The sequence below is a fragment of the Gavia stellata genome, chromosome 1 (assembly GCF_030936135.1).
Source record: "Gavia stellata isolate bGavSte3 chromosome 1, bGavSte3.hap2, whole genome shotgun sequence".
Taxonomy (NCBI): Eukaryota; Metazoa; Chordata; class Aves; order Gaviiformes; family Gaviidae; genus Gavia; species Gavia stellata.
The window spans coordinates 4,863,759-4,883,459 of record NC_082594.1 but is presented as its reverse complement, the minus strand read 5'-3'; the positions used below and the strand labels follow the sequence as shown (position 1 = coordinate 4,883,459).

The 19,701-nt window shown below is 38.9% G+C and overlaps 1 protein-coding gene across 3 annotated transcripts in view; it reads left to right on the top strand.

Moving 5' to 3' along the window:
- TENM4 (teneurin transmembrane protein 4) overlaps nucleotides 1-19,701 on the top strand; it is a 360,992-nt gene that overhangs the window by 163,525 nt on the left and 177,766 nt on the right. For all 3 annotated transcript variants that reach the window (XM_059822505.1, XM_059822500.1, XM_059822492.1), the window contains 3 exons: nucleotides 7,369-7,539; nucleotides 12,491-12,705; nucleotides 17,025-17,235. In XM_059822505.1, the coding sequence (XP_059678488.1) occupies nucleotides 7,369-7,539; nucleotides 12,491-12,705; nucleotides 17,025-17,235 (597 nt within the window). The remainder of the gene's footprint in view (nucleotides 1-7,368; nucleotides 7,540-12,490; nucleotides 12,706-17,024; nucleotides 17,236-19,701) is intronic.

Genomic DNA, 19,701 nt, shown 5'->3' with positions numbered 1-19,701 from the left:
ACGTTTTTCATTCCTTGAGTAAGAGCTTTAAGCCACGGAAGGACAGTATTTACTCACAGGAAATAATTTTAGATGCTAGAGACACAGAGTGCTGTGCAGAGTTTTTGGTCACAAGGTAGCTGCCGAAGTCCACGCAAGAACTGGCCTTGCAGGAATCCCTCTCTTCTTGCCCCAAAGCCTCTGTCTCAGTGACCTGGGTATGTATGTGTAAATGGTGTGAATTCATGATATTACGGACTATTGGGATCTTTAGTCAGGATCCTAGATTTCAGTTCCAGACCTGAGAACCTGTTAGGTGCTTGGCTATTAAATAACTGCAACACTCAAAGTGTCCCATGCCCTTAGATGAACACCAGCTTGGATCTGACTGGTCCAGGACTTGACCTTACAAACAAGGAGAGTGGGTACAATATACTGCATCCAGGCTTGCTGCTTTTACCCTCTTCCGAGACCAGCAGGGCCATCGAACCACTTCAATCCTTGACTCTTGCTGTGTTGGTATGTTCCATCCCGCTGGGACACAGAAGCCTTGTCCAGCACTGAAATGGAACAATGGTGTAAGAGAAAAACAAACCTGTTGATTTCTTTTTTTAATGCTTGTTTTACTGTTTCTAGTCTCCTTAATCTTGCATGCCTCTTCCTTGATTTATTGAAGATTGACAAACCAGTGATTATTTCGTGGTGAAAGGCTCCTTTTCATAACATTGAATGTCACAAAAATATGATTAATTCTGCAACAGTCAATTCTCCCACTTCTACAGAAATCATATAATTTCAGTGTAGGGAGAGACAGTTATCCAGATAATTACAGTCAAGTTTATTCCAGAGACAGGAGTGAAAGCAATACATTTACTTGAGTCAAAATTAGCCCTGAGTAATTCAGTGGTGGAATTCAGCTTTTTTTCAATTAGGAGAAAAAGCAAACCTCAGGTCTCATTTTAGAGAGTGTGTTATTATAAGTCTGATTGTCGAACCTGAAGGTTAAAGAGGAATATGTAACCACCACATATCTTATGCTTGATTCCGCAAGAAGAGGGGAGAGCGAAGAAACAAGCTCTATAAATGTCTTCTCAACCACTGCCTGAGCTCCAGCTGTTTTTCCCATCCAAGTCCCTTTTACTTTTTTCCTTAGCTTTCCTTTTCTCTTTCCTAACCTTCTTCTTTTGCTCAGTTTCTCTCACTCTGTATTTTTCTCACCTTCCTCCCCTTTCTTTCTTGTTTTTATTCTTGTTCGTTATGGCATCAGTGCCTCTGGGCTGTTCCTTCTCACACTGTCTTTTCCCATTCTCTCCTCTGCCCCATGCCGCACTGGGGGTCTTTGGAAAACTGTTCTCCTTACCAGGAGTGGTCCTTTGGCTTGTGTTGGCTTTGGCTTTGCTGTCACCAATGCAGTGAGGTGGTGTAGAAACTAGTGGAGCAGTGGAGCCAAACTGTTCTCCGGATTGAGCCCAGTGGTAGTACAGCTGAGCTGAGGATGGTGGAGCGGCTGTGCAGAGAAGCCTGGCTTTTCCAAAACTTGTGCTCTGCCCTGTGTTATTTACGCAAAATATGCTGACATCCTTAGATAAAGAGGGATTCAAAATATGGAGCATTCTTAGTGTGAAGAGACTGGCTAGGTTTTTCAAATAAGAAGCCCAAAAGACTTTCTGTCTTGCCTGCATGCTGTTTACTCTCTGTGCTTGCTTTAAATCCAGGCTGTGCACCATGTTCATGGTGGTGATGATTAACTTGTTGGTTTTGTTGAGCTTCCATTCTGAGAAACTCTTTTTTCATTGTTTGGGGCAAGATCAGTTGTTAACTGTAAAATGGTTGTTATTTTATTCATTCCTTAGCTTCTCTAAGAGCTTCGCCCGGGTGAGGAATCACCAGGCCAGCAGCAGTATCTGCAGGACTTAGCTCTGACAGGACAGGCGAGAAGGCAGCAGCAGAGCCTGTGAACCACTGTGAGAATGCATTTAACAAACACCGTCAAAGCAACTGGAGGCTTCTGCCATAGCCTTAATTTCAAACATCATAACTGATTGGTTTGGTTATTTATTACACTTAGCTTGCTGCTTTGAGTAAAGCAGCAAGCTAATAAAGGGCCAGCAGTGTGTTTTTCAATTTTTTGCTGACTGGTGTGGTTTCTGGGGGTCTCGTATGCTTCAGTAAGCATGTCTTGTCTTTTCTTCTGCCTGTGATCTATCACAATCATCTGCCTCTCTCTGCTAACTCCTTCGCTCCATCAACCTGTCCCAAGAGATGTCTATTTTGTTGACCATGAGAACTATTATCTTTGTTTGTCCTTTTTCATCCTAAATGCTGTAACAGTTTCTTTGTTCTCTACTTCGCTGAGTAAGTTGTTTTGACTTTAGTGTTTTGCTGTGTCATAAGCAAGTGGCAATAATACAAAGATACCCAAAAGCCTGGGTCTCTTCAAAACAAACTTGGAAACAATGTTCCTCTTTATTTGGCTTAACAGCATCAGCTAATGTTGCTTACAGCCTCCACAAACAGCTGTGGAGTAGGAATAATGCAATACAGAATGTGTTAAAACCTGAAGTATCATGATCCTGAATACTTGGTTCCACCAATATGAATTTTGATTTATTTGGATGTTTAAATAGCTCAGCTGATCCTAAACTGTTTGTAAATTTGCTTTGCTAAAGTGAATCTGAGTCCAGCAAATGAATAGCCACATCACATTGCCGTGGCTGAAATGCTGAACTCAGCAAAGTAAACAAACCCTGCAAGGACTGCAGTTTGGCTTCCTTCTTTTCCCCACCAAGAAGGCGGCCAGAGGTGACTTAGGACTAAGGATAAGGTGGTTTATTCTGCCACAGAAAATTCTGTTACACACACAGCAATTTTCAGAGCACTTTTTGTTAGCAGTTAGCTACAGTTAAAAGGTTGTGCAAGTCAAAGATTTGATGTCAAAACATGAGCATAATGGGCCAGATGCCCCAGATGCCTTTATATCATCTAAGTTGTTGGTGTTGAAAAAGCCCAGAGAGGACACATGCAGGGTCTCCCCTAAGTATTGTTTCCATTCCAAGAGAAGTCAGACAAAAGAGTTTTATTAGCCATGGGAAATATAACCAAAGCTTCTGCAAAGAGCACATCATGAGGCTTCCTAGGCGATGAAAGCTACATGGTATTTTACAAAAGGGTACACTTTAATGATTGTTAATTGCAGTGTGCTCTTTTAATACATGGGGAGCCTTCAATATCTGAATATGTACTGAGCATCATGTTGGGGAGAGAGAGGGAGAAGGACATGGGGGCTTTTAGGAGGACATTTGCTCTTTGTGAGCCACATCTTATATCTAGCTGAGCAGAGAAAAAAAAAAAGGCCAGAGAAAATGTCAACAGTGAGTTCAATTGACCTGGAGACTGAGAACATCAGGAATCCCAAACTATTTTTACAGCTTCACTTTGCTTTTAGGAACATTAACACTTCAAAGTATGTGATTGTGCTTCTCATCCATGGTTCCAGGGTTTTTCTGTGATTGTGGTCTTTTTGTTTTTCCCTCACAAGAACTTTGCATCAATTTAGCCCAGAACAAGGTTGATTTGTGCCTCTCCTAAAACCTTTAAACAACTGTGTGCATCAACAGTTTTACATCTCCCACTGAGATTTAGAGACCCAAAACATCCACTGCTGTTACTACTTGACTTTTTAGCATGAATATGGCAGTTAGGGGGAGCAAGCTGAAGACAGTATCTTCCACCAGCTTGCCGATCAGACGCTGTTGGTATTTGGAAGATAGTAATGATAAACACTTAATCAGGTCATTTCTTAATATCATACCTGCCAGCAGAGTGTGTTTCCAAAGTAAATCAGACTCTTTGGTCCGGTTTCGAGAAGGTTTTTATGGTTATTACCTACCTGCAGCAGAAATTGCATGATGTCTGTTTGCCTTATGGGGGGAATATTTATAGGCTTTTATTTTGTGCTTAGAAACATCAAATCAGAAACCCTGAATAGAGCACTAGCTCCAAGCTTTTGCACTCCATTTTCTGAATTCTTTTTAAACCACTTAGTAATCAAAATGCTTTTCAAATAATTCTCTGTATTTCTCAGATTTTTGTGCTTTTGTATGCATGGTGTGCATACCTAATTCTCATGGGTCATCATTGAAGACCTTCTTGCAGCCTTTCAATACTTCAAGGGGGCTTATAAGAGAGACTTTTTACCAGGGCCTGTAGTGATAGTATAAGGGGTAATGGTTTTAAACTAAAAGAGGGTAGGTTTAGATTGGACATAAGGAAGTCATTTTTTATAATGAGAGTGGTGAGATACTGGAACAGGCTGTCCAGAGAAACTGTGGATGCCCCATCCCTGGAAGTGTTCAAGATCAGGTTTGACAGGACTTTGAGCAACCTGGTCTAGTGAAAGGTGTCCCTGCCCATGGCAGGGGAGTTGGACTTGATGGACTTTAAAGGTCCCTTCCAACCCAAACCATTCTATGATTCTTTGATTCTATCATCTATGTGATGATCGGATCAATGTACCCAAGAAGCTTTTCACTTGAGACAAAATCTATTAACGGAAGACAAAAGTTAAAGTATTAATGCAGGCCTTTTATCTCTGTGTGATAACACAGACAGTATCTATGTTACAGATAATTGTCTCATATTTTCTATGTTGGGACATTGCAAGACACTTTGAAAATGTTTAGGAATGAATGGTCACATGGAATGGTTGATTCACTTGCTCAAGCACTTCCAGGCTACCAGTTTGTCCTTAGACTGAAGCAAGATTTTCCCCTCATTAGACATTTCCTCTCGGGTGTTCTTAAATGCATTTTGCATGCCTGGAAGACATGTTTATAGCCTTCCCACTACACCCAAAACAATGCTGACTTCTTCACCTTTGTTTTCCTACTGTAAATAATGATCTACAAGTAACAAATTCCTACTAAGGGGACGAGGGGAAACAATGTCCTTTTGGGGAAAGAATGGCCTTTCAATGAGTAGCTAAGAGTTTCTGTGGCACTTACACTGTGATATCCAAAGGGTAGAGCAATTGAAATAGTCTGGTGGAAAAAACATTGGCTCAATTCCTGCGTGAACCAGTGATGCCCAGTATAAGCTTACGCAAGTCATCGTAATATGAAGACATCTGGTAGATGGAGCTGGGGTTAAGCACTTGGGGCCAGCAGAGGCATCTGGACTGCTTGCTGTCTAGGATTGCCTGAGTTTGGAGGAGTGAACAGTACAGTTGTCATTCTGCTTTGAACTACAAGCATCTGTGTGGTTAAACATGGATGCACATGCCCCTAGCATCTAAGCCCGTGAGCTCTGTAACAGCTCAGCGGCACCTGGGTAACATTCCGGTCCATGGAGACGTCCAGCCTGGATGGCGTTCTCAGACAGCATCCGGTACTGAGCTTAGCATAAAATCCGCTGGTGGAGGGGTGCATGAAATGCCTGTTAAGGCTTGTGAAACTGTAAGCATAGAGCAAGTTAAGTGAATTAAGACAGAATCTCATTTTAATGCCCAAACAAGTGAACTGAGTCAGTCCTTTCATCTGCTGTAGTTCTCTTTTTCCTTTCTGTGAAGTAGAAATAACAGATTCCTACCTGATGAGGTTTGATGAGGTTAATAGCTATAAAGTGCCCGGGCACTCTGATGATGAGGGCCGTATAAACACAAAGATATTATGCAAACATAGCAAAGCCAAATGCTTGATACAAATTCCTTGCTCCCAGACTGATTTATTCTCTTCCCTTGCACAGTTTCTTTGCCAAGTAAATATGCTCCTCTCAGATGAAAATACTGGCCATTCTGCCTAAAGCATGCTGGTGGAATTGCCAGTAGTGTTGGTAGCATTCCTTCTTGGTATGTGTACCCGTATAAAAATGTTTGAGTTTTGAACAGGTCCTTGGGACACCTTCCTTGCTGTGCTTCCTTGCTGTTCAGCGGTTTTAGAAGAGTATTTTCTTTCTTAATGGTTAAGACTTTGTTAACAAACCCAGTCCCCGCTTACATGGTGAAAGGAGAGTTTTGCTCTCATTGTGTTTTGCGATGTTGCAGTAGTGCAAAGACAAGCTTATTCATGTTAGTAAGTGATAGATGACCTAATTGAGACTGAAATGGAAAAAAATCACTGATTTTGCTAAACTGCCTAAACATGCTGGTTTTGGAAAACTACTCAGATTACTTTTCAGTCCTCTTGAAAAGATTGTTCCTGATGCACAGGTTTAAATAAACTAACCACTTATCCCTGACAGTGTTTGCCAAGCTCAGATGTATCTTTGTGAATAAAATGAAAACTATAGGCAATGGAAATGCTCTATTTCTTTACTGGTTTTGTTTATGTTAAATGGCTGTGATGCTAGTGCCGTTGTACAGTTTCTTGGAGAAATTAGAGTGTAAAATATCAAGGCATTCCCTTAAAAAAGAAATGTCATTCCAAGTGTAGCAAATATCGGATCATTTAGCTGTGTGGAGCCTGAAGGTAAACTGGATACTGATTGAGTATGAAATGTTTATGTTGGGGACAGAAGAACCGATATGGGAAGCCACATTCTTCTGCTTTATATTTTCAGGGGGCAAGTATTAGTTGTATAAGCATATGATTTTCCATACTCCTCATACATGTGTTTGCTTTTTAAGTATTCTGTCTTGTTGCTTAACTTCACTTGTCTTTATGTAATGCCTTGAAGTAGATTCACGTGTGCACTGGATGACTTTGCACGGCCCAGAAACCTACAGAGAGCTATGCCCTGATATCACACAAATCTTGGGGATGTATCTTTGATCTGAATAGGAGAAGCTGAGTTGTACTAAGGAGTGCTCAGTCATAGTCACTTGCATTTGTGGTGCTGAGCACAAAGGCATGTGTGCAAGATGGATGTTAAATTGCCTTAGTTTTCCCTTGGTCTTATTCAGGAAAAACTGTCAGAGATGTCTATAAGGGCTTTTGTGTATAATTGGTGGGTAAAAAAAAAAAAAAAGAACCTGTATAATATGCTATGAATACAGCAAAACGAACCAGAGTGCAGTTTCCTGGGATTTATGGGTATGTTGATAAATAATACTCCTTGTATTTCTGTGTTCACCACATTGTCACCCCAGCCTTAGGAGCTTTCTGAAACACTGTGCCTGGTTATTCTCTCACACAGGCCACGAGTCAGGAGTGCTTCTACTGGAAGAAGTGGATTGGATTGGTACAGGTGATCTAAAGTGAGTTTAAGTGGGTGGAAAGACTTAGGGAGTTGGTATAGTAGAAGAAGCAGGGGCTGTCTAATTACATTAATCACATTCTTGTCCTAAAGCAATGACCACTAATAAGGCAGTGAAGTGAGGGTTTGGAAAGTGCCCCTGTAGTTCTGAAACTCTCCCAAACAGAAAAAGATGACTTTTCTCATTGCTCACCACAGCCATGCACCTGTTTGGCCTAAACTGGCACCTGCAGCCGATGGAAGGGCAGATGTATGAGATCACGGAAGACACAGCCAGCAGTTGGCCAGTGCCAACGGACGTCTCCTTATATCCTTCGGGGGGCACAGGGTTAGAGTTACCTGACAGGAAAGGCAAAGGAACCAGTGAAGGTATGGTTGGTGTGTGTCCATGTTGTGAGTCTTCTGTCTGCCTCTGAACTCCAGCCATCCAATCTCATGTTCCATTACCCTCAAAGCTGCCATCATCAGGTGCTTTTTCCAGTCTTTCACGTCTAGAACTAGTAGTCGTCAGTCTTTTTTCCATATGTTTCTAAGTTTCATACCCTTCTGATGTGCACTAATGTGATAAAACTGTGTGCAACCCTCACCACACATCTAGGGTATTCTCAAGGTGGAACCATCTGTACCATATCTCACAGGCTACAGAAGGCCATCATGAAAACCCTGCCTTGAGTGGCTGTTTTCATGGGAAAAAATTGTGTCTTGAAAATTAAATGATGCCTGGAGCATTGGATCGAGCTTTCTCTACAACAGTACAAAAATGTTTGGGTTTGCCTACTTGTTGCCACCTAGTACCAAATGTTTTGAGGACCAAAATATTTACTAAGAGCTATTACACTGTGAGTTTTAGCACTCCAAAGTTGGACATCTCTTTGCAAAAGTAGCCAGATCAAAGGCCTAGTCTCCACAAAGCATCACAATGTCAACAGCTTGCAATTTTAACTGAAATTAGAAGCAACTACTGGTTTGTCAATTCAGCAGTGCATTATCCGACAGCTTTACATCTTACTGTGCTTTGTATAGAGGCAGCACTGCTAAAAGTACCTGTCACCTCTGCGAAGGAGAAGTGTTTTGTCCCTCCCAAGACTTAGCTGGAGAAATGAGAAATTGACATTTTCAAAAAACTGTTTTGTTTGTGTGTCAAGCTTCTTTATATGAGGTTAAACGATTCCAGGTAAACTCAAGTCATTGGCTCTTTTTAATAGTTATTTCGGGGGAGGAAGTTTTGTGCGTAAGAGATAAGAAACATGCAACTGTTCTGGCAACTCATTGAACTCAAAGTTTCCACAGAGTTCCCTAGACTTTGGCTGAGAGCCTATGTTTACATGTTTAGTTTAAATTCATTGTAGTATTTTTTCTTTAAGAGCTTATCTGTCTTCATTAGTCAAAATAAAGGCCATAATTATGTGTGTTCCTTAAAACAGTATCTTTAATAGCAACTGATGGCTGACATGAAGTTGTTACAAGGAAAAATCAGCTAAGCAGGTTATTCTCAGCAAACCTTACTAGACAGTGCAGCAAGTTGCAGATATCCCTGCTGTTGTATTCAAAAATACTTCGCGACAGATCCTTTTTTTTTCGCTCTATCTTGCCATATGTTTAATTTTTGAAACATCTAGTTTTGATCTGTCTGTTTCCTTTTAAAAGTCAAAATGAAAATAAATGGATGTATCCAAAACTGCCGTCCAAGTCAAAGACCCTCACTTGATTCTTTTTCAGCCATGCTTACAGTGACATCAGTAGAAGTTTTAATTCCTGCCAAAAAGCTTTGTTAAAAGAGAAACCTGGGAAATACCCTAGTTAAGTCATTAGGAGACCCCTCATGTTAGTGCTTCATATAGATCTTAGGGAATCTGTAGGCTTTAGAGGAAAATATCTTGTCCTGACTAAAAACCACATCAGGGCAACATCTTTATTGCAGGAATAACACTGCCCAGCCTTAAAATGCATCTCTCTCCCCATCAGGTGACTATGCAACTAATTCTGGACTAGCAGTGTTGCATGGCTGCTATTCTAAATCAGAATGTATGTGGTTGAAATTTATTAAAAAATGGATTGAAATATATTTGAAAGTCATCTTCATCATAGTGAAATAGGCTGGATTCTGTTAGAATATCCTTACAGCTGTTCTGAATGAGTCATTACCAATGTCTTGCCAATTCTCAGTAATAGTCATTCCTTCTCATCTGTGGCTGTGCTCCAGCACAGCATTTACCTGTGTTTAAGCCCATCCCTGTTTAGCAAAGCACTTAATCACATGCTTACATTTAAGCATGTAATTAACTGCCATTGAAGTCAGAGAAATGTAAGTGTGTTCTTAAGTGTTTCGATGAGTCAGGGTACCTTGCTGTCAAAAATACAAGCAGATTCAGCAAGGGCTGAAATGAAATAGTTCATTTTGATATCCAAATAAATTAGGAATAGTTGCTACGGCAACTAAAAAGTTCAAGGTACTGTGCGGAAAGAGCAAAGCAATTGACAGCCCAATTAAGAATTCAGACCTGAAGTTAATTTTAAGGAGTCAGATATTCTGATTAATACCTAATTTCTGGTTAGAAGCTGAAATGGCTTTCTTATTGTACTTTCTCTATGAAGTACCCAGTCCATAGGGCCTGATCCTACTGTAGGTTAAAAACTAATGAAACACGGATGGATTTCAGGGGCTGAATTCAGCCCGGTAAAGAGAGTCTTTCTTTGGACTTCTCTATCAGGATAAATGGCAACCGCTGGCACCATGATATAACAGCTCTTAGGGTATCAGCTTCTCAGACATACAATTGTCCAGCAAGAGGAGACATAATCTTTTTAATTGTGTGTACAAACAATTATTTCTGTGAAATTGCCTTTTGCAATCACCGAAGCATTTTTGCTCCCATGAGCAAGCACTGCTCTCTGTACAGGCAGGGTACATACTGTGCTCATTTTCTCCCGGCTATCTCTTGCATAGCAACATCTATTATATTAAATTCTCACCTTCTCTGATTCATTCTGATGTACAATCTTTATTAATGAACAATCAGTGCGCATATCAAATACTTTAGGTTTTCGTCTGAATTTCTAAGAATCTATAAAACATGTCAGTGGTAATCAGAGAAATCATTTGAACCAAAACATGTGATGTCTTTAGCTCCTTTTTAATAGAATCCTGAATCTTTTCATCTTACAATAATGGAATAAGAAACTTTGCATGAAGACATAGGAACAGTTTCCTTTAATCCTGACAATGTGAAAAGTAATTTTTAGTATGCCAAATAAATATTAACAATCCAGCTGATAAAGTAATCCCCTTCGGAATCAAGCTAGTTGATTTTCATTGTACAATTATCAGCACAAAATGATTCAGAAAGAATGTCCGTTTACCTAAGCTGCTTCTGATTATCTCTATTAATATACACTTTGACTAAAAAAGGATAAAAAGTCAGCAGATTTCCCCCCTGTATTTATCTGAATGCGATGAGCAAAGATAAATGAGAATCTTATGAAATTACCAATGGCTTTTTTTCTACGAACATGTATACACCCTTTGCTTTCTAGACTGTGCAAGTATGCATAAAACTTCTGCCACAGGATAGCACAGAAATGAAACTTGCCATCAAGTCCTGCTCCAACAGTGTACTTAAGCAGTTGCTAACTTTAAGTCAGGGGTTAGTCTTATTTGGACCAAAAGTTCTGCTAAAAAGTTTTACATGAGTAAAAAAAAAAAGAGAGAGAGAAAAATTCTCCATCCTACAAAGAAACATCTTCAGAGACTTCTTTTGTTAACAGATAATATGTGTATAATTTCTATATGGATTTTACAGAGACAGCTAACAATTTACAACTGTTTTTCCTGGAGAGTTTATGTTGGGATGGTATATGGAGAATTTTAAGGAAATATTATAATTGATATTACATAATATTAAAGGAAATATTATGATTTGAAACAATAAAATGAAAGGTTCTTCCACCAATCACCTTTTCAATATGACAAGTAAATTCTAAGACTATTTGACTTAAATTCATGATATGTGGGAAAAGGTATTTTTGTTTCCCATTTACCAAATGTAGGGTCTGGAAGAAAAATATCTCACAATGTGATTTTCCTACAAAAGATTATATGTTCCTGAAAGTTTCCTTCTCATTTTTTTAGAATTGCTTGATCTGTGAAACACAGAGTAGTGTGTTGTAATGGCACGGAGATAACAAATTTATTTCAATTTCTAAAATTAATAATTGGCCCCTATTGGTGACATGATGCTCTCCTTACTAAAGCCAAAATCTTTCAGGTGACCCTACTGCATACTTTTTACTAGAAGTGTCCTTAAATAAAGACTGACTTCTAAGCAGTTGCCTTCATCGTCTTTCTGCACTGCAGATAAAGTTGTGGCCACTGCTTTTAGCAAAGGCCGAAAAGGCAACATTCTGGCATTTTATTTTTCATTCTGCCTGTCATTCTCTGGGCTTCTATTGAGTCCAAATTTTTTGAAGCAGCCACCAGTTTTTGAGAACTGTGAGTGTATGAATTTCTAACCTGGATTTTCTCAGATGTGTTTTCCAGGGATGCCGAGCTCCCTGCTGATTCCCTTGGGCATTATGGCATGTACCGATTGCCATCCGGATACCCAGGCTCTCCAACCTGGTGGTCGTTTTAAGAAACAGATGCCTACATTTGCTTGTCTTCTGAAAGAAGATGGATAATCATAACACACTTTACAGATTGTATTGAAAGCCAATTAAAACCTCTCATGTTTCTTAGTAGATATTACTCAAGTGCGGGGTATGATTTCCTTCATTTTTCTTAGTCCTTTTTTTCTTTAGCTTTTTTTGGACTGTTGAACAAATTTCAAATACTGTTACCACTGTCAAGAATTAATTTAATAGAGAAACATTTTCCTTTCCCCACTTGGGCATTGTTCATGCTGCTGTTCTCCACACTACCATTCCATTCTGTGACACGTCTACCTCACTCTTACTACACTTCTCTTCGCTAATTCAGTGATGATTTCTCCATCTGTGAATTTATATTCATTTAGGATATAATGTCAGATGATTTATTCTTATCTTCAGAATGTTATTACAGACTCTCTGATGTTACAGTTTAAACATTTTTCTCCAGGTTGCTCTTGACGTATTCATGTTTTCAAACAAAACAGTTACTGAAGCCAGGGATAACCCTGCCAGTTTTCCTCCCATAATCGTATGGATTGGCTAGACAAAGTACTCTGAAGACCTCAGGACACTAATAGACTGTTTCTCAAGATCATTGTCAGAGATACCAGTATGATTGGATACTTTTAGGATCTAAGGCTAATCCAAGATTTTTGTTCCTGTGTTTTGGCAGGAAAGCCCAGTAGTTTCTTTCCAGACGACAGTTTTATAGACTCTGGAGAAATTGATGTTGGCAGACGAGCCACACAGAAGATCCCTCCTGGTGTCTTTTGGAGATCTCAGGTGTTCATTGACCACCCAGTGCATCTGAAATTCAATGTGTCTTTGGGAAAGGCTGCTTTGGTTGGCATCTATGGCAGAAAAGGCCTCCCACCATCACATACACAGGTAATGGGACCTCATTTCAATTAAATAAGTAGTCTTAAATTGTATATTCTTATGTCTTATTGTTTTATTTGAGTGATTTCTTTCAAGAATTAGTTGCATGCTTGCAAGATGTTAAAGGTCATCTATCCAGAGAAAGATAATCAAGTGACAATTGCAAAACTTACACACATTAGCCTGGTGGGCTGTAGGCACAGGCAAAGCAGGCAGTTTCCTAAGGCAGCAAGCTGCCAGAGGAGGAAGAGGGTTTTGTGGGCTGGTGGTCACTGAGAGTATCAGCTGGTTTCTCCCAGATACCACCTTCTTCATTCAGTGCCCCTTGCAGCAGCTGCCACGCTCGAACTACATCAAAAAGAATCATCTCTCCTTAAGCAGTCTCGTGTATCTCAGGTCTGTCTCCCTCTTTCAGCCTCTGCCTTTTCCCTTTCATGGTAAGAGCAGGAAGACCCCAGTTGCTCACCCTCGTGGGAGCAAGATTCATTTTTGTCTTCTGTGCTAAAATGCCTTCATCCAACCCTTCACATTATGCATGTTGACTGTCAGATTAGACAGAGATTGGTCAGGGCCCGGTAATTGGTCTATAACCAAACAAAATAAAATTTTTATAGAAAGCCACTGGCTTACTTAAGCAGAAATTAAGATACGGTTATTATTCTGTAGGACTAAAATTAAAGCGGTTGCTTTTCTTGACACACTTTGGCAAAAGCCATGTCAAGAAATCACTTTCTGGGAAAAGCTCTGAAGAACCATCCCCTTAAATAAGGATTTTGTACATTATTTTCTCTACTTTCCATTTCAGTTTCTAAGCTGCTCTTAACTAGATTGATTAATACATTAGGGCATAACTGATTGGCAATGCAAAACATGTTACTCCCACTTGCATCAGCAAGTTATCAAAGTATTACCAGGTTTATATTAACATTGTAACTTACCCTTGCCCTCCACTATTAACTGAAAAGTCTAGCAACCAACACAACTATTTGAGATTTATAGAAATACCCTGCCTTTATTTTCTTTTTGAACAAACAAATATGTTTATTACAATCTTTCTGGGTAATATGGTATTTTGTACATATTAACACACCTGCAACTTATTTATTTCAAAGAGGTGTCATAAATCTACACTTTCTCTGGCTACTTTTCTGCAGAATTAAAATATTTCAGTAGGATCAGCAGGTCATAAATTCAGTGACACGGTAGTGCTGTTATTGCCCATTTTTAATCAGTCTATTTTTACGGGGAGATTGAAACATTCAAAACTTAAACCCCCTGTATTATTTAAATAAAAACTCAAGTCATGGTCACATAATACTAACTGGAGATCAGAAGTCTGTATTGATTTTATTAGTTTATTATCATTATTAATTTTTGTTATGGAACAGGAGTTATTACATGAATAGTTTCAATTGTTTAAATAACATATGTAAAATTTAACACCTAAACCTCAAGTCTATTGAACTTAAAGCAAAATCTTTAAATGTAGCACGGTGCTATACCCAAGCATAGTAATGTTTTTAGCAATTAAGCCCACACCAACTTCACCATTGCTGCTGTTTTTTCTTTAACCTCATTTTTGCTGGGATATTCTGAGTGATTTGTCAGTATCAGGACCTTTCCCATTTACAGCTGCATGGTTGTGTATCAGTTGAAGCCTCAGCTGAGAATGAGATGTTGAATGTGGGATGTGGCCCGTGTTTGTCAATATTGCAAGCTGGAAGAAGCAATGCACTTGCTCAGAATCCTTGTGAGTGCTGCTTTTTGTGTAGCCACTAATTGAGAGTTGCCAAGTATATAAAAAAATCATCATCTGGACCAAAACATCACCAAAAATGACCAGAGGGACATTTTTATTCAAACAATAAAAATCGTGGTACACTACTAGAAACAGATCACAAAACCCACCCGTTCTGGAGAAATAACTTAATGAACCTGAAGATATTGAATCAATATTGATTTATTACCTGTTAATATTTAATGTAGTTTTTAAATTATCCCTTTCCCTAGATTTATTATTTTATAAACCTGCTGTCAATTAAATCATTGTTCTCCTTCTGTATATTTTTATATGATGTTTAATCTCACCATAGTTTATTAGTCTTATGAGTCTTAGGAGTCATTAAATAGGTAACCTGTTTTCTGTGTTGAAATTGTAAACTTGTCTCTCATAGTTGATACATATGACACAAATCTCATCTTTTCTTTTGCATAACCCAGAGTATTGGATGCACCCTATAAATCTACCCAATGAGTTTTATATTTCCATATTTTGTAAGGAATTTCATAAACAAGACTTTGGCAAAATGTATGCTTAGAGCAGTGATAAAGTCTCCCCTAGCAGAATTTAATAAAAGGTCAAGCATTTTTCCTCAGCCTATCTATCTAGTTGAGGGCAGTAGTAAGATTCAAGCTAACAATCAGGTTTTCTTCTGTGTTAGATAATTAGATATTTCTTCTGTTTAGATAATCCACCTTCTGTAGTGTGAGCCTTAACATAGTCTATTCTCTTTCAGAATCTTTGAATTGCTCCCAAGCACTCAGATCCCTAAATTTGGCAAAATGTTAAAAGTCGTATTTATCCATGCTAAAACAACAAACTATTCCAGATTCTCTTTGGGAAACTTTCTCTGCCTGTGGTGATCTATCTTCTAGTCGAGGTTGCCAATGACCATGGACACTAATAAGTAGGAAGAAAATGCAAGCTCCACATTTCTGTAGTCTTAGAAATAGAGCCTGCAGAAGCCTGAAATAGTTTACTGTTAACTGAAGGCATTTCTTCCCAACAAATCATGATAAAAGTTACACAATTTTATTATGGTCTATTAGATTTAATCATCCTAGATCAAATAATTTTTTAAACTCTTTTTAACCTAGACCAAATTTTGTTAAATCATAAATTTGAGGGATTGGCCATCACAGCTTGTGGGAGGCATTTTTCCATTTGTCCAATTTGAATGGATTAACATGGTATTTTATCTATGATTTCCTTGCTTGCAATAACTCTAATTGCATATTAAAAATCTCTGAATGTATTAAAATGCAATAAAGCACAATCCATTTGTGGTTCAATTAATATTTACAACTACTAACTAGTAATTTTGCAAAGTCATCAACATCTGCAGCAGCATCTTGCAAATATTTATAAAAATAAACTTTTACTTTTTGCAGGAAGCCCCAGGTAAACATAAACCAGATTGGACTGTAACAACAGCAGCTCACCGTAGCTGGGTGTCTTGATACTGTTTTCATCTCACTAAGCTTTAAGTATCTACATCTAGTATGTAGCAAGAAACAGATGCTCATAAGGCACAATCCGCGGGACATTTCTTAGATGTCAACTTTAGGCTGAGGCAGACTGCATTCTAGAAGTGCCTCAGCTGCTGGATTCTGCTCACAAGATGTCCTGTTCACCTAAACACACAATAGAAGTCAGATTAGATAAGGTTCACTTAACATTTGTGATGTCTGCTAGGCTTGTATCTGACTCTTCCGATTAATATATCACCAGACAAAGTACAATTATTGCAGAAAGTCAGTGGAAAGTTATTTAAATAGGGAACTAAAGGTAGTTGCAATACTAGTAGCAAAATCAAAGCAGTTGTTCAGCTGAAGTTACCCTGGCAAAAAATAAATATGTCCTTTTGAGGAAAACTTCCAAAAGCCACCCCCTAAATGGGACATATATATTTTACTTTATCTCTTTTCCATCTTCATCTTCTATGATCTTTTAATCACTTTTGCTATTGCTTTAAGATAGATAAAGCCCTTGCTGGCTCAGCAAGATACTTCTGCAAAACCTCTACCAGAATTTACTTACAAATACCTCTTATCTTTTTCTTGGTGACCCATAGCAGTTCTGGCAAACAACCCGGTTAGGGTAGAAACATTTTTCTGTCTATTATTTTCCTTATTAGCCAAGACACAAAGAAGCTAACAAATAAGCTTCTTATCATCATACTTACAGTGCAATTTAGGCATGGTACCTGGACCTCATGTTTCCCTGCCTATGTTTCTACAGAATGAGAACACATCAGTAAGGTCAATATGCCCCAAATCACATTCTAAATAAAGATGATTTCTTGATGCATGTAATTACACAAAAATGCTTTCATATACTAGCTATTTCCAAAATTGTTACTTGCAGGTAGTCCAGGAACATGCTTGAGTCACCAGAGAAAATCCTGTTTATGATGCTGCTGTAGATGTACATTTCTAATACTCGATGTGAAGTACGTCTCTCTCCCTCATGAGACAGACCCGAAGCAAGAGACTAAGCTTGAGGAAACCTGAAATACACACAAACATCATTCTTTTTTATGTTTCAGTTTGACTTTGTCGAGCTCCTTGATGGAAGACGTCTACTGACACAGGAGGCAAGAAGCTTAGAAGGACCTCAGCGGCAACACAGAGCTTTTGTGCCCTTGTCCAGCCATGAGACAGGGTTTATCCAGTATTTAGATTCAGGAATATGGCATTTAGCCTTCTACAATGACGGCAAGGAATCGGAAGTGGTTTCTTTTCTTACTACTGCTATTGGTAAGGATTTCCTTAAAATATGCCTTGAGGCCAAGTATTAATGCACATACTCAGATTGCATGGTAGCTTTGTGTGGTTTCGGAGAGAATGCTTGTAGGGGATGTATTTAGCAACAGGCTGAATACTGTTAGGCCCTAAATACCTCATAAGTATTTTGTAGGCCTTTTTAGTAACTATATCCATAACGAGATTCTACCCAGTGCCAGAGACGGATTACAAGCTTGAAATTCCCTGCTTCATTTCCTTCCTTTGGTGTTCTTTGTATTTAGGTTTTTTGGTTAGTTGGTTGGTTTTTTTCTCTTTCTGAAGCAGAGGTATAGGAATGATTGAAGAGTACACAGCAGCACCATGCAACAGTTTTGTGTGACAGACAGTCCTGCCTTTGAGCACCGTCAAAACTACTCAAGCTGGAGTTCAGGCAGAGTACTGGCATTAAAACTCCAATAAAGAGCACTGCAAGGCTTGGTAGTAGGAGCCACAATAGCAGGAATCGCTGTTTCTCCTTGCTAGCAGAAAGAAGCTGAGATTTCTTAAGAAGAACAAATTAACTAATCAGGTCTCTAATTTTCTCTGGCAGTAAAGTGCCCTGCCAGTTCAGCACAAAGGCACCGATTTGTTGCTGTCCAAGGAGGAAAGGATGCTGCCTGTGGGCTGCCTGACAGCCTAGCACACCGGCTATTCTTCCTCCACCCTGTAAATATCAGAATCTGTTTCTGATTCAATAATATTTAATTTTAAATTTGACTGAGCTGCTGAAACTGTTCATATACCCAAATTAATTTGGTTGAGATTTAAAGATTGCTCCATAAAACTAGCACTCAGCTTTCTTCTAGCCACAGTGATTATTTAATGGACTTTTTTTCTCTGCTGAAAAAAGGAGACTCATTCCAAAGCTGCCATTAATCCCTCTCCCAGAAGTGGCATTGGTGTTGAGTCTCAGCTGCCTGCAATAGTTACCTGAGAACTATGAGCTGTAATTTGTATTGGCAGGTTAATTAAAAGTTTAGGTCTTATTAAAGCAAAGTCATTAAGATCCCAATATTCTGTTTTAGCGCTGAAGTTTATCTAATGCAGAAGTGGAAACACTGCTATAATACTCTGTGTTAAATTTAAAACCTGGAAATGCACATATTCAGTCCTGGTCACAGTTAAGCAACACTAGAAATAGTTGCATGTTAGCTTATGAAATTGAAGTCTTGCTCCACAGAATGCGGATTTACTTTCATTTAGTTCGCTTTAGCAATTTGAGTTTTTACTTACACCAACCACCTTCTGCCCAGAAGAACCTCCAGGTATTCTTCTGAAAGCAACGTTCTGTTCCTTGTCCAAGAATTTCTTCAGTTTAAAATTTCCCATCACAGGAAAATCAGTAAGGCTCTCACAGCAGAAAACACTTTCAGAGCACAGTAACTAGTTGTTCTTGCCTTTAAAGTGATGCTAACTCTTCTAGCCAGACTTTTCTCTTGGCCTTATTGCACTAACGGGAAAAAAAAAAAAAAAGACAAAACATTCTTAATTTGCCTTTGAACAGTAGTGGAATGGTGTGGGTGAGAAGCATGTCAGACTGTCTTTAAGGCAATCCTGGTTTTTTGGTTATACTCTGCTGTACCTTCATGACCACGTGATAAGTAGAACGGTCCATGATATATCTATCCGCTGTTGACCTTGAATCGTTCTGTCTTTCAGTACAAGGAAGTTTTCTTTTGCCGTACAACAAGAAAGGGCGTTGCCCCATACGTGGGCATCACTTTGCCCACTGGCAGCTGCATAGCAACACAAAGCTATAGTGTACAGGAAAAATTGTTTAGGTACAAGCTATGCACTTTGCAACTCAGTTGAGATAAGTAAAAATTTGAGATAGGAAGATGTGGCTTCTTGGCTAGAATTTGGCCAGAGAAGTGCAGCATTTTTATAAGCACCATAAAAAAATGTAATAGCCTTAACAAGTTAGTACCTTTCTTCTTAGTCTAGATTTCAACAACTTGTTTTAAAAAAAAAAAAATCAAGGCAGGTGTTTCGTGTAAATGTACTGTAATGCTTCAGAACCTTTCTAGTGTATTCATGAGGTCTGGCAAGACATGGTTGCTACATTTTAAGTCTATAAATACTATAGTACTGTAGTGTTATAATTTTTCTTGGTGCCAGAGTAAAGAGGATACAGCAGCCTGACACAGTGTTTATGAACCAGCGTGTAAAATTGCAATGCTAAACAAATAAATCAAGTCACACGTGATGGGAGCCATAGATCTTTCTGTGTGGGGTGAGGAACCTGCAGAGGAGTTGTGTTGACTGTCAGAGGCAAGCTGCCATTTAATTTTATTTCTGTGGCCAGAGCACATAGAAAAGTCTCCCTTTATTATTGCACTGACATAGGGCTTACAGTGAGAGTGTGTTTGAAAAGTATAGCTGTGATGCAGGAAGAAGTAGGATCTGGTGATCTGAGAAGAGGACCAGCAGCCTGGAACT